The 13,642-nt window shown below is 41.7% G+C and overlaps 1 protein-coding gene across 3 annotated transcripts in view; it reads left to right on the top strand.

Annotated features, from left to right (window-relative positions):
• ARMC8 (armadillo repeat containing 8) overlaps positions 1 to 13,642 on the top strand; it is a 52,740-nt gene continuing 39,098 nt past the window's right edge. For 2 of the 3 annotated variants that reach the window (XM_079976858.1, XM_079976857.1), the window contains exons 1-3: positions 1 to 268; positions 4,823 to 4,899; positions 12,281 to 12,352. In XM_079976858.1, the coding sequence (XP_079832984.1) occupies positions 224 to 268; positions 4,823 to 4,899; positions 12,281 to 12,352 (194 nt within the window). In that variant the 5' untranslated portion in view covers positions 1 to 223. The remainder of the gene's footprint in view (positions 269 to 4,822; positions 4,900 to 12,280; positions 12,353 to 13,642) is intronic. The other variant, XM_079976859.1, reaches the window with a different exon arrangement.

Below are 13,642 nucleotides of genomic sequence, written 5' to 3'. Positions count from 1 at the left end.
GACCAGTCCCCGTTGGCGCGTGCGCAGTGTCCGCCTCACGGAGAAGCAGTTTGTTTTTTTCGTTAGCTGATTCGAGCCGAGCGGGGCGTACTCCCTTCTCCCCGCTCTCCTCTCCCGGCGATGTGGCCGCGCATGGCGGCAGCGGCGGCGGCGGCAGCAACAGCAGTCGTGGCTCCGGCTCTCGCGTGGGGTTGACCGGCTAGCACTTCTGGCGCGCACCAAGATGGCGTGTGTGTTAGAGACGCCGCTCCGCATGAGTGTCTTGTCGGTGAGTGGAGGCCTGGGGCGGCGCGGCAACGGCGGCAGCCGCCGGTCCTGGGGAAGGGAGTGAGGCGTGGCGAGGCTTCCGTGGGACGGCTCTCCCTTACCTCGGCCTGGAGGCGGCGGGTCCGGCCGCGCGGTGCCTGGCGGGGCGAGCGAGGGACTGCCTCCTTAGGTTGCCCGCCGCGGGTCCCGCCCTCGCTGGTTGCCCGTCCCGTCCTCGCCCTCGCCTCCCCCCGCGGCCTCGTCTTCGCACTGGCTCCCTTTCCCCTTGGCGGACGTCCGTGGGAAGGAGAGAGGGCTCCTCGGAGGGAGGGCGACGGCTAGCCGTGCCGCGTCAGACCACTTCTGCGTTTAATCCCTGCTCAGATGTCACAGGCATGATGGCAACCGGCCTCGTTGGATTCTTGTGGGAGTGAATAGCTTTCCCAGCTGCATTCTTTTCCTCTGCTACTTATGGCCTCGCATGGTTATTACTACTTTTTAATTTTTACTGTACTATTTCACAACGCACAAAAGGAAGTCCTCATTGCAACGCGACTGTACCTTCCAAATGTTGCATTTTTCAATGCACACTCTGCCTTCGTGTTCTCTTGCCCATGTGCCAGGTTCATGAAGGTCCTGCTGCAGCTGTCCAGTCTTTAGTGGAGGTGTACTGTGTGACTTAGGCATCATTGCAAACTTGGCCACTTAACTTGTTGGACTTGTATGTCCAGATCTTTTAAAGAAAAAGTTTGTTCCAGTTTTGCTGCCTTTGTACAAAAACTGGCAATTCCTCCTACTTTCACCCTGAGAAGAGAAAGTAGCTACATGTTCTGCTGCTTGTTGAACCTTATGCACAGGAAGTGAGTTGCGGTTAAAACCAATAGAAATGAATGAATTTAAACTAACTTACCTGGATTGAGGCTTGTATACAAGCTTTCTTTCAACTCACCCAAGTAAGAAACTGAATTGAAATTTTTGATTACATTTGCCAGGGGCTGTGTCAACTTCTGTCAGCTTGTTCTGTTCAATCCTGGTATGCTGTCTCTTGCTTGTGTGGACTCATTTATGATTCCATTCTCATTCCCTGGCAGCAGTCAGGCTTGATTACAAATCATATCAAAGTTTTTTACTCTTCTGACAAAATGCTAGAATTCTCTAGGATCTCCCTCTTGAATTAGATTGGGACAGAAAGCATTGCCTAATTTGGTAGAAGAAAAATATTTCTTAATTGCAGAAAAGGGTTATTACCTAATGTAGTGATCTTAACTTCATTTTGATAGTTCTGATGTGTAAAACAATGCTTGATCCAAGCTAAAAACCAGGGCAGTCAAGTTGAACAAACTTTGTAAAGTTTTTAAATTTAGTGTCTCATAGTTTCTTTCTATGATCTAGTTGAGATTACTGCATTCCTGCATTGCAAGGGGTTGGCCTAGCTGAGCCTTGGAGGTCCTTCAAACTCTGATTCTATGATTCCCTATCTGGATGGTGAAACCCTACAATAAGAGCAGTTTGCACAACATTCCACATCTCCTGCAAGATGTCACGGGGTGGTACAGTTTACAAAGTGTTAATTGCACTAAACTTGTTAGTCTCTGAGATGCTGTACACTTTGTTGCTTGAGACTATTGCAGATCTTCTATTTACTTGATGCTTTTTCACTTCTGGCAATCTTGGTACATATCTCTTGGTTCCAGCAAAAATGAGCCATCATTTACAAATTGCTACCTTAGACAGTCAGATGGAGGCCCTAAAAGTTGCAGACAAGTATAATTCAGGTATTCATATAGCCACCTTTATCAGCTGCAGAGAAATAAATAAAAGCTTAAGTTGAATTATGGGCAGTTTTTATTAATGCTAAACTTAATAGTGCTGCTTTTTCTGTCAAAAGCTTTTTGTAAACAATATCTATAAAACACCTATCTGCATTGAATAGGCTGGTTTCTGTCTCCCTCTCTCTATTTTGAAGTCTTATCCATCAAGGTTGAGCTTGTTGGTCAGTTATTGGGAGAACTGGATACCTAATTAAGTTCCCCACATAGATAGAGAACTGCTACTTGGATTAAAAGATTTGGAGAAAATCTCTTCTGCTGCTGCATCCTAAGTTTTCTGGATAGTTCCACCTCAGAATCCTGGCAGAACCTTTTATCTTTTCTTCCTGCTGCATAGCAACAAATTGGAAGTCTAGAAGCATTGTGGTGGCACTCCTTCCACTATGAGATTGTCTGCATTCCTGTGGATCTTGCTCCTCCACCATAGGTGACAGGAATGAGAATCGGGGTGAGGGTGTCTCCCCATTTTCTCTCTAGGCTCTGTTATTACAATATGGGATTAAATGACTATTCAGTATGTTGGCTGCCCCAAGGTGAGAGAGCCTGTTGGTGGAACCAGTCTCTCTCTCACCCCCACCTCCACAGGGTGAGTGATGGCAGGGGAGTGCATATACCCTAGGTAAGAGATAGGGTTGGCTTGCTTGCTGGAAAAGCAGTATACAAATATTAAATAAAATTAAAAGAGCACTTTGATTTTAGGAGTGAATGGGCTCATGTATGTAATAACCCAATAAAATCAGATTCATAGGCAGCAGCACCAAATGCTGAAGTGCTAGCTCTTGCAAGCACTGGAAAATATTTTAAATTTGTAATGCCAGCTTCAGAGTTTTCCAGTTGCTTCAGTCATCAAATGTCCCATTCTAGTTCATGGCACCTGAAAAGGGAGATGCACCCTGGTATATGTACAGGTAATGGTCAGACTTAGTGTGTGAGAGATAATAAATAAAGAAGATGATGGAGTTGGAGATACAGCATGCTGAATTCAGTAGCCAACTCCTCTGCTCATACTTGATCTTGAAAGTATATATATGAGAGCCACGTGCATATTAATTATGAAAGGAAAAAGTTATTTCCGCATTAACGTTTTGTCCAGAATCTTTAATTTCTTGGCAAAGAGATCTAGTCATTTGTTGGGGAAATCGCTGGGTTTTAAGTGAAACTGGAGCATAATCTGTATGCTATTGGCCAATGGCTTTAAACTGTGTTCTGTGGAAACCCTCCAGAACTTATCCCAGATTCCTATGGGAAGACCAGCAAGAAAAAGATTGCCAGCCATAGGGCTGTGCAAGAAATCGCTGATATTGAAATAGCATTGAAATGATATCCTGATAAGTGTTTCAACAAGGCAATATACCTGTGAACAAAAGGTGGAGACTTGACAGCTTCCCAGGGGGTACTTCCCAGAATGGATACTTTGCAGGTACTTTGCAGGCACCAGCTCTTCTGTTTTGTTTGCTCTCTCTCTCTCTCCTCCCTCCCTCCAAAGCCCTCCCACAAACCAGCAAACTCTATCTTTCACACTGTCTCTCCTTGCTTTGTTTTCCCTCCCCTCGCTGAGAAATGAGGAGAGTGGCTTTCTGCAGCCAATTTACCTGTAACCCCTTGCAAGCACACAAACCAACTCTTTAAGCCAGGGGTCGGCAACCTAAGGCCCATGGGCCACAAGCGGCCCACGGGGGTCATTTAACCAGCCCCTGAGCCACTCCCGAACTGAGCCGCCCGCTCAGTGAGTTCCGGTGCACTGTGCTAAACTGGCGCAGTGCAGCGTGGGGACTCACTTCTGCGGCGCCAGAAATCGTATCTGCGCAGATGCCGGAAATTGCAGGTGCACACGATCCAGCCCAGGAAGCGATCTCTGCTGCAGTGAACCGGCCCAGGCGAGGTAAACCTTGCAACCCCTGCTTTAAGCCTAACTTCCTCCTCTCACCCAAAAGAGCCCAGCTAATTATGCAGAGCCTGCTAACAATCCAGGAGGAACTAAAGTGCAATCTTCTACATGTTTGTTTGGAACAAGTTGCTTGGATTTGTAGAATTTCCATCTGACTATACATATGTAGAATCTGACTGGAATTCAAATAAGCTAAGAAATGTTGACAGTCTTAATATCAAACTAGGGGTTTAAAAAATCAGCAAAAAAGCAGGTTACAACGTTATTTCTCTGCAGAGCAAAATGTCCTTAAGATGCTGGAAATACTTATGCACATTCTGAAATTAGTTCTTCATATCTATTCTGTGAATTTGGAAAGTACGCATAGGGGATGTTTTTAAAAGGGCTTCAGTTGAACAGTAGCTCACTAGTGGATGATGTTCATCTAATACATCTGAAAGCAATATCTGACTATTTCTGATAATTGCTTATAACTAAGCATGGCTCCTGAGTGTCTATAGTGCTTGTGCTTAAACTGGCATAGGTTTATATTTCTTACAGGAATTATTGTTAAGCATAATGGTTTATTTCAGTGCCAAGAATCAAAACATGCTCACTAATGTATTTATAAATGGGCTGATATGCAACACTGTGAGCAGAATTCCTGTCCTACCTTGAAGCCCCCTACTAGGTTGGTGTGTGAGGTCTGTACCTGGGAAGAGAGGGAGGAGAAGTTTTGTGAGTTGTTCTGAGCTCACATTTGTTGGAAAATGCATACAAAATACTAAATTATATTGGTGTGTTAGCTTCCTATGTACTGTTGCTTCCTTGAGTATTTAATTTTAGAATGCTAAATGTCTGTAAATATCTTTGCTTCCAGGAAGTCACGGCTAGCAGTCGCCACTATGTTGACAGATTATTTGATCCTGATCCCCAAAATGTCCTGCAGGGTGTCATGTAAGTAATATCTACTTGTATGTTATCTTGCCATTAGTTCTGTGGGTTTGTGTGACGCTTTTCCAGAGCTTGCTTTTACAGGTGTATAGCTGTGCATCACTTACTTGAAGTGTTACTGATGAAATGTATTTTGATACTACCTTCATGTAGAATAGGTAACAATTCTCTTCTTTACTAAGGCTGCAGTACCGACTGCATTGAAGTCAGAGATATTTACTTTTGAGTAGATATGGTCAGGATAACACTGTTAATCGTTTTCTTTTGATAGTACGAAGGTCTCTAAGTTACTTTCTGAATTGTATTTATTGCTTTATCTTCCAAGCCTGATATAAATCTCCTTCTTTGCTGTCCCATGCTAGTACTCACATGCACTTGGGATGAGAATCCCTACATAGAATATTTTAAAATACAGACACACTTACTGCACTTTGCAATATGGATGCAGCTGTAAGTAGCCCAGCCATTTCCAGGGGAAGAAAGCCCCACACTGCTGGCCCTCTTCTAGCCACAGGAGCGGAGCTGGCTAGGGCTGGAGCTAGGTTTTCCTCCTGCTGCCTCTGCAGCTAGCGGGGCCTGGCTTACAGTAGCATAAGCATAACTTTTATATGCACTGGGAAACAAAAACAAAAAAAGCCATTTGGAACAGGGAGCTCATATATTTGACACTCACACAGGATCCTTCTCATAATGCTAAACTGATTCAGCATACAGTCCAAATGAGGTAAGACTGTGGTGTTGGAGACTCTGATTTATGAAATTGATTATTATAAATAATATACTAGCACAGTTCAGACACAAGAAGGAAACTATGGTTTCTTCCTCTGTTGTGAATTCGATATGGCAGGCCTAAAGCTTTAGCATCTCTTTCACATGTCAGAGAAGGAGAAACTATTCTTGTATTCTTTTCCTATACCCTCCAAATCATGTGCTCTGCAATTTGTTTGGTTCTCAAAGTTTGTTATTTATGACTCTAGAAGCCAAGCATCATCTTGGTAAAACAGCATTGCCTAGTATCCACTAGTCCTTGCTTCTGGAAAGGTCTGGATGCTTAGGACTGTGTCCAGTACTGCAGCTCTGCTGGTGCAACTGACTTTTATGTGTTCCGTGGAGCTTCCTCTTCCTCTCTTGTTACCTTCATTCCCTTGCACTCTGAAGATAAGCGCTCCAGTGTTAGGAACGGCATAGAACAGATTTTGAAGACCCCAGCCGGGGCGGGGGGCGGGAATACAGAAGTCCGTTTTCAGCAGCAGAACCCCACAGGTGCAGCATTGGACAGAAAGATTAAACTTCAAGTAAACGATCTTTAAGAAGATAGATTTTTTCATGCTTGTGGGCTGCATGACCATGATGGGTCTGGATTATACTTCTAGGTTGTATGTTATGTACTGAGTTGAATAGGATCCAAAATGCAGCAGCCTGATTGGTCCTAGAACAATAGGATTCAGAATGCAGCAGTCTGATTGGTCCTAGAACAATGCAGCAGTATGATTGGAGCCACCCAATCCAGCTCCAGGAGCCACCCAATCCAGCTCCAGGTGAAAGTGAATTCACAACCTGATTGGCCTACAGGAGAATCCCGGAATTAGCCATTCACGTGCAGCCCATTGTGTAAATAATGTATATAAAGCAGATATTGTGGGGGAACTTCCATTCCTCCTCACCACTATGAGCTGAATAAAGAGCATGAAATCCACTCTTGACTCCGAGTATATTTCATTGTACAAAGATACTTCTTATTAGCAAACCAATGTATATTGATTTAAACTATTTTTATTTAGTTCTTCAGCCAAAAAAGGCTCCCAGAGTGGCTTACAGATATCAGCAATAAAACAGTTCCTTCCCTTAGTCTTGCAACCTAAAGGGCATGACACACAAGGAAAGGCGATTGGGAGGGAAGGGGGGTGGAAGCTAATTCTGCCACCATTTGTTAGTTAGCATTCTTGCAGTAACCATCTGAATTGGAAAGATTTCAGTGAGAGGTTGAAACAAAAGTTGCTGGTCTTTTCAGAACAGGAAAAGTAAACCAGGAAAATAAATTTCTCAATTTGATTCTTTCACCAATCTGTTAAAAAATAATCTCATTCCTGCCAATAGCACTATTACACAAAGGAGGAAAACTAATAGCATATGTGACTGAGGATATTATGTCCCCCACATGATTTGACCCATAGCTTTCAAATGAGTAATGCTTTCGAGCCATTCCATGAGCTTTGCTGTGACAGGCCAACTCCATCAGTCCTCTCCCCTCAACTGTCACCTTGGGGCAGCCATTGCATTGGGCAGCCTAAGTGGAAGCGATAGGAAGCAGAAGGATCATCCCATCAGCTTTGCTGGAGGTCCAGCTCCATCAAACACCTTCTGCCCCTGAAATTTGCCAGGAACAACTGTTTAGAAATTGGTGCCTGAGTTTTGATTTTGATTTTCCTCTTCTTTCCCTGTTCATTGCCTGTGTGTGTTGTTGTGGTTTTTTTAGATTGGAAGCCCATGAGTAGGCACTGTCTTGTTGGATTGTATGTAAACTGGGAGCCTTTTTGGCTGGAGAGTGAGGTTCAAATGCCCTAAAATATATAATTTTCTGACCCTTCTCCAGCTCTTTATGCAAATCTCAGAACAATTCAAATACTCCTCTCCTTCCCAAGCCTTGGACTTTAGGTAGTTACAGCTGTTTTAGTATATTAATCTGTTAGCCATTTCTCCAGACACTTTAATAAGGGATTAGTGCATATACATCAAAATATGTACCTCTGGTAAACTGACAATGTAAACTAGTTTTGTGGCAGGTATGCTGAAAGAAGGTGATATTTGTCAGCTTTCGTTGCACTGAAATGTTTAATAGGTATTCTGTGATTGTCAGTAAACCTGAATTTCCTACTTCGGAGGTGGAAGCTGCCCTGTTTGGGATATGTGATAGTGCATGCTTATTAATCTATCAGTATAGCTATCCTATAATGAAGAGATTTATTTATATGGCACTATTTTTTCACATCTTACGTGTAACTTTTCTGTAAACTTGGGAGTGTAGTGTCTTAAGACCACCATGTCTTTTTCTCTGAACACAGAAACATATTTGGCATTTGTTGAGCACTTATAAGATTTTGTCCATAAATATTTGAATAATGCAATTTCTGTTGCCTTTTCTTGTTCTGTGATGTTGGTCATATGTGCATGTGGAATTCTGTATGTTTTAGTGACTTACTGAATTCCAAATTGCTATCCTCATGTGAAATTCCATCTGCAGAAGTGGAAAAAATCTGAAGTAGAACAAAAATTGCAGTACATTGGGGAAAAATATTTCCATTTTTTATCTAGAAGAGCATGTAATCACTTTCATTACAAATGACTTTGTTAATTAATTTGTGTATATGCCATACTGCTATAAAACTAGAAAAGTATTACATATGTTATCATATGTTATCATTTCCCATTTTGTGATGGAGTAAAAATGGTGGCCACCCTTCTTTAAGGTGGATTATTGCTCTAAAATCCTTCCCTTTTGGTTAATCAAAATAGCCTTTAGGACACCACTTTGATTTCACCTACATTTAGCTGTCTGTGTTCCAAAAACAAAGCATTTTAACTCTTAATTGGTCTAGTTGGAACCTTTTGCTCCAAAGATTTTCACCTGTGAGCCTTCAGAAACAGTATTCATGTGCCGTATTTGCAAGTGCATATGAGCATAGCTTGACTGGATCTACATTCTTTAGGACTGCAAAATGCTTTGTTTGAAGGTGTCACTTTGGTTTAAATATAATGTTATGGTTTCACAAGGTGACTACAACTAATTTTACTTGAGTGGAGCTGTCAAATTACTTTTTAAGATGGGAGGAGGGACTGGCATGGGGAAAGACTAAAAGGATATATTTTATTGCCAGTAGGTAGATATTAGGAAATGTATATTGCAGATAGGTTTTGTAATGAAGCTTATAGCACTGAATGCAGAAGCAGATGGCTTCTGTTCACCATTCTTTAGCAGCACCTGCCTATATCTAGTATGCATTAAATGCCTCCATTTTCTTCACAGAATGGGGAGGAGTTGGGGGATGCATCTCAGTTTGTGCCAGAACTTGCAATTGTCATTTTCCCCTTAAACTGTACTTCATACTTGTGCAATGGCCATTCTGGCTTCATCAGTATACAGAATAGAGATTTCTTGCTGTACTTAGCCAGATAAAATTGTGTTTGATCACTGGTAAAACTACTGTATATCTGTCAGGAGGTCCTACACACAAGTAGGAATCCAGCAGAGACACATGCCCGGCTGGCATGTTCTCTCCCTCCTGGTCAGTCGTTCGGAAGACTCAAAGTCTTTCTCCAGCCCGAACATCACAGCGGCTGATGCCTCACAGGCATCAGCACACTTCAGGAACAGCAGAGTATAGGCAGTCAGCGTAACATACTCAGTAGCTCAGCATTTTGGCTAAACTACTTTATTTACATATAATACACTCAGAGCATTCTAACTCAGCTCCTTCCTCATCAGCATCAAACAGGAAAGAGAAAGGACAAAGGACAAAAATCCTACATCACGGAAACACAGTAATAAAAACATCCTATCTCCGTCACTTCCCACAATGTGGAATGAAAACACACACCGTCATGTGATAAAAACAATCCCATGATTGCAACACGGGGAAAGAATCCTAACAATATCTTGGTACTTCCTTCATCTCCTTTGATATTCAGATCCAGAATGTACAGTGGTGCCTCGCAAGACGAAAATAATCCGTTCCGCGAGTCTCTTCGTCTAGCGGTTTTTTCGTCTTGCAAAGCATCCCTATTAGCGGCTTAGCGGCTTAGCACTATTAGCGGTTTAGCGGCTTAGAAAAAGGGGGGGGGAAGGGAAAAAACTCGCAAGACTCGCAAGACGAAAACCCATAGGGAAATTCGTCTTGCAAAGTGCCTCGAAAAACGGAAAACCCTTTCATCTAGCGAGTTTTTCGTCTTGCGAGGCATTCGTCTTGCGGGGCACCACTGTATTTGATCTTTGTGGATTTCCATCACATAGGAAGAAAAGGAGCTCATTCTGGCCACATGTCTTCCATCGTCTTCATGGAACAAGACACAATTTTTCCTTAGTTATCTAGGTCCCTGGCCTATAACAAGCTGAGGGTCCCAGAAACAAATCCTGTTTTAGCCATGAACTCAATAGTTGACTTTGAATGAAGTAATATCCAGTGACCTAGTTGCATATGGTGACATGCAACTTTGTGAATGTCCACTCAGGCAACACGGCTTCTCCTTCCTGCTCTCAGCTCCCTGCATGCCCCCAGAATCAGATTTGGAGGATTAGTAGACCCTTGAGCAGATTTTGGGAGTACAGGGAGAGCTGGAGAGGGAAACGAGAAACTAAAGTCCCATTGCACAAGTGAATTTCTGTTGCACAAGTGGGCAGACATCATTGAATGTCACCCATAATATTATCAGTCTTGTTACTGTTATCCAAAATATAACATATATAAATTGTATAAAATATAATTTTAAAATCGAAGGAGATAAAAATTAAAGCAGTTAAGTGTAAAACTATTTAATAAATTTCTCAGCTGACATCGACATATCAACACACCTTCCCAGTTACTGATACAGTTGTGCATAATCTTGCACCTTATTACAGTGGTACCTTGGGTTAAGAACTTAATTCGTTCCGGAGGTCCGTTCTTAACCTGAAACTGTTCTTAACCTAAAGCACCACTTTAGCTAATGGGGCCTCCCACTGCTGTCACGCTGTCGCTGCGTGATTTCTGTTCTCATCCTGAAGCAAAGTTCTTAACCCGAGGTACTATTTCTGGATTAGTGGAGTCTGTAACCTGAAGCGTCTGTAACCCGAGGTACCACTGTATTCTAAAACAATATGAAATTTCTGATAATCAAAAGCATTGTTCTGCTTGCAGCATGGGAGGTAGTATGGCTCCAAAGATCAATTGCTGGGAATTGCAATTTTTCAGTCTGGGCTACAACAATCTCTGGCATGTCATGGGCTGATTTCAGATTACAGGACTCCCTGCCCATGTGTTCCCCTTCTGCTGGGATTCAAAAGTCCCTCTATAGGTACCATGTGGTTTGGGGGGCCTCAGTATCAAGGCAGATGGGGTGGGAGTGAGGCTAAGAGTATTGCTAGTGAGTAACATTACTTTCTCCCCCTGTGGTTGGTGGCCAGGGCTGACCTACTTCAATGATATAAAGCTCATGACTGTTGCATGTTATTCAAAGACTTGCAGTACAGGGCTTACTCTGAACACAGTGGGACTTCCGTCTATGAGGCTTTCTCCCTTGAAAGTGTGTTTAATTTTACAACCTTAATCTCTTTAATTCACAACTCTACGAAATTTAACAATGGCATGCTAAAAAATATGTAGCCGTTCAATTGGAAACTTTAGCACTGTAATTTTATTATTAAAATATTTACTTAAATCTAAAACTGGTAAACTTCTTCCAATGCAAAGTTAATAAGGTCTTCATAAGAGATCAGTGTCACCTTGGGGAGATAAATGTGATATCATAGCTAAATGTTCATCTCCTCTTTACTCAAAAGTGTGGAAAGACAGTCACTTGAGCATTCTTTGTTGCTTCTGCATAATATTTGAAGGGGTATTTGAATTGTACTGTCAATTGTTTTTAGAGGAACAAACGGTGTTGTCGTCCTCTAAAATTCTTATTAACATCATCACTTTCTTTGGTTCCAAAAGATTAATTCCTTTTCGGTATCTAATTGACTGATAAAAATATAAAGAGAAGTAGGCAAATAGCTTTTCTGTAAATGCAGAAAAGGTAAGATGATGTTAGGAAATAAGTCTACATTCACTATGTTTGAACTGAAGTTGGAATGAGGAAATTGCTGGAAGAAACTAGAAAAGGTTTGAGGAGAATAGCTACAGGTGTGTGGTGCTGCATCATAAATATGATTGAAAGTTGATGGTTGGCATAAGGATTAGCATCAAGGAAGCTTTGTATGACTGTAATTTCCACTGAGGAAAATATTTCAGTATTTCATTCTACTGTGATTTTAAATTCAAGACAAGATAGGTTCTCATCTTATTACATATTTCCTTTCCATTTTTTCATTGACTGTGCACTGACTCTGTACATCCTTATTTTCTTGATATTGATAACTGTCCTTGTCAATGATTTCTTCACCTCAGCTCACCCCAGTATGTGAGAATGAACATCTCTGTTATTTAAATAACTGGGTCATAGAAAAATACCAGAGATTCAAATTGTTACTGAAAGTCGTGGGGACTGTTGCTTGGGTTTTTTTTAGTTTTTGTTTTTTTTAGTGCTTAGCTTTTTTAGAGACTATTGATTTTGGTGGAACTAAATTCTGCAAAATTGAGCCCTTAGTACCTCAGCATAATTTACTAGGGTCTTTCTCTTTCTGGATTTACAGAGATATGAAAAATGCTGTAATTGGAAACAACAAACAAAAAGCCAACTTGATTGTTTTGGGAGCAGTTCCAAGGTATGTCCTCTGCTACTCTCCTTTTCACTGATTCACAGCAGGTCTCAAGTTAAGCTATTAAGATACTGGCACTTTAATTTGACTGTCTGTCATTGCATTTGTCTTTTCTTCACTGTAACTGAGATTAGTATGTCCAGTTCCTAGTATAAAACTAATTATGCAGACATATTTATACTACAAAAGTTGGGTTTTATGGGTGATACCCACATTTCTCAGAAAACACTTTCCCAAACATACTTGCTTAGTAAAGCCTCTTAAGATTCAATGCAATTTGAAACAGCTTTAAGTTTTCTGTGTATCCCACTTACCAAAAATAAGAAATGTATAACAAAACATATAATTTTTGTATTTCTGTAAGATGTTTCAGTTTGGGCTGCAAAGTTTAATGCCTTTTGTAGGTCATACCACGTTTTTTTGTAGCCCTGAATAAACATAAGGACTCTGAGACCTGCTGACTGTTAGTCTTGCATTGCATCCCTTTTGCAATTTGTTTAGAATTCCTAGCTTCATGTCGCCTTTTAAAAAAACAAAAAACAAACAAACAAGAATGGGAACTGGTTGATTTCTTCTGGAAAACCCTTTAGTCGTAAAACATCAAAATAGTTGCATTTCAGTCTGTCTACCTGATGCTGATTATCCCCATAATTTCTTGGAACATTGTTTAGCATTTTTACTGGTTGGTGTCTTTTTCTTCTACAGTGGTACCTCAGGTTAAGTACTTAATTTGTTCCGGAAGTCCATTCTTAACCTGAAATTGTTCTTAACCTGAAGCACCACTTTAGCTAATGGGGCCTCCTGTTGCCGCCGCGCCACCAGAGCATGATTTCTGTTCTTATCCTGAAGCAAAGTTCTTAACCTGAAGCACTATTTCTGGGTTAGCGGAGTCTGTAACCTGAAGTGTATGTAACCTGAAGCATATGTAACTCGAGGTACCACTGTATTTTGTGGGTATTAGATTTTGCTATGTACAGTGGTACCTCTGGATACGAACGGGATCCGTTGCGGAGCCCCGTTCACATCCAGAAGTGAACGCAATTTGCCACTTCCGCGCCTGCGCGTGACGTCATGTCGAACGCATGCGCGAGTGGCGAAACCTGGAAGTAACGTGCTCCGTTACTTCCGGGTCACTGCGGAGCGCAACCCAAAAATGCTCAACCCGAAGCTACTTCAACCCGAGGTATAACTGTATTAACTTTTCCGATAAAAAAAGTTTCAGTAACTGTCATTTATAAACATAATCAGCATACCTTAGCTACTTGGTATAGGCACTTCATGAATCTCTCTTAAGTT

This window comes from Podarcis cretensis, assembly GCF_951804945.1.
Source record: "Podarcis cretensis genome assembly, chromosome: 5".
Classification (NCBI taxonomy): Eukaryota; Metazoa; Chordata; class Lepidosauria; order Squamata; family Lacertidae; genus Podarcis; species Podarcis cretensis.
Note: the sequence above shows the minus strand (reverse complement) of the source record. Positions and strands in the feature narration are given on the sequence as shown.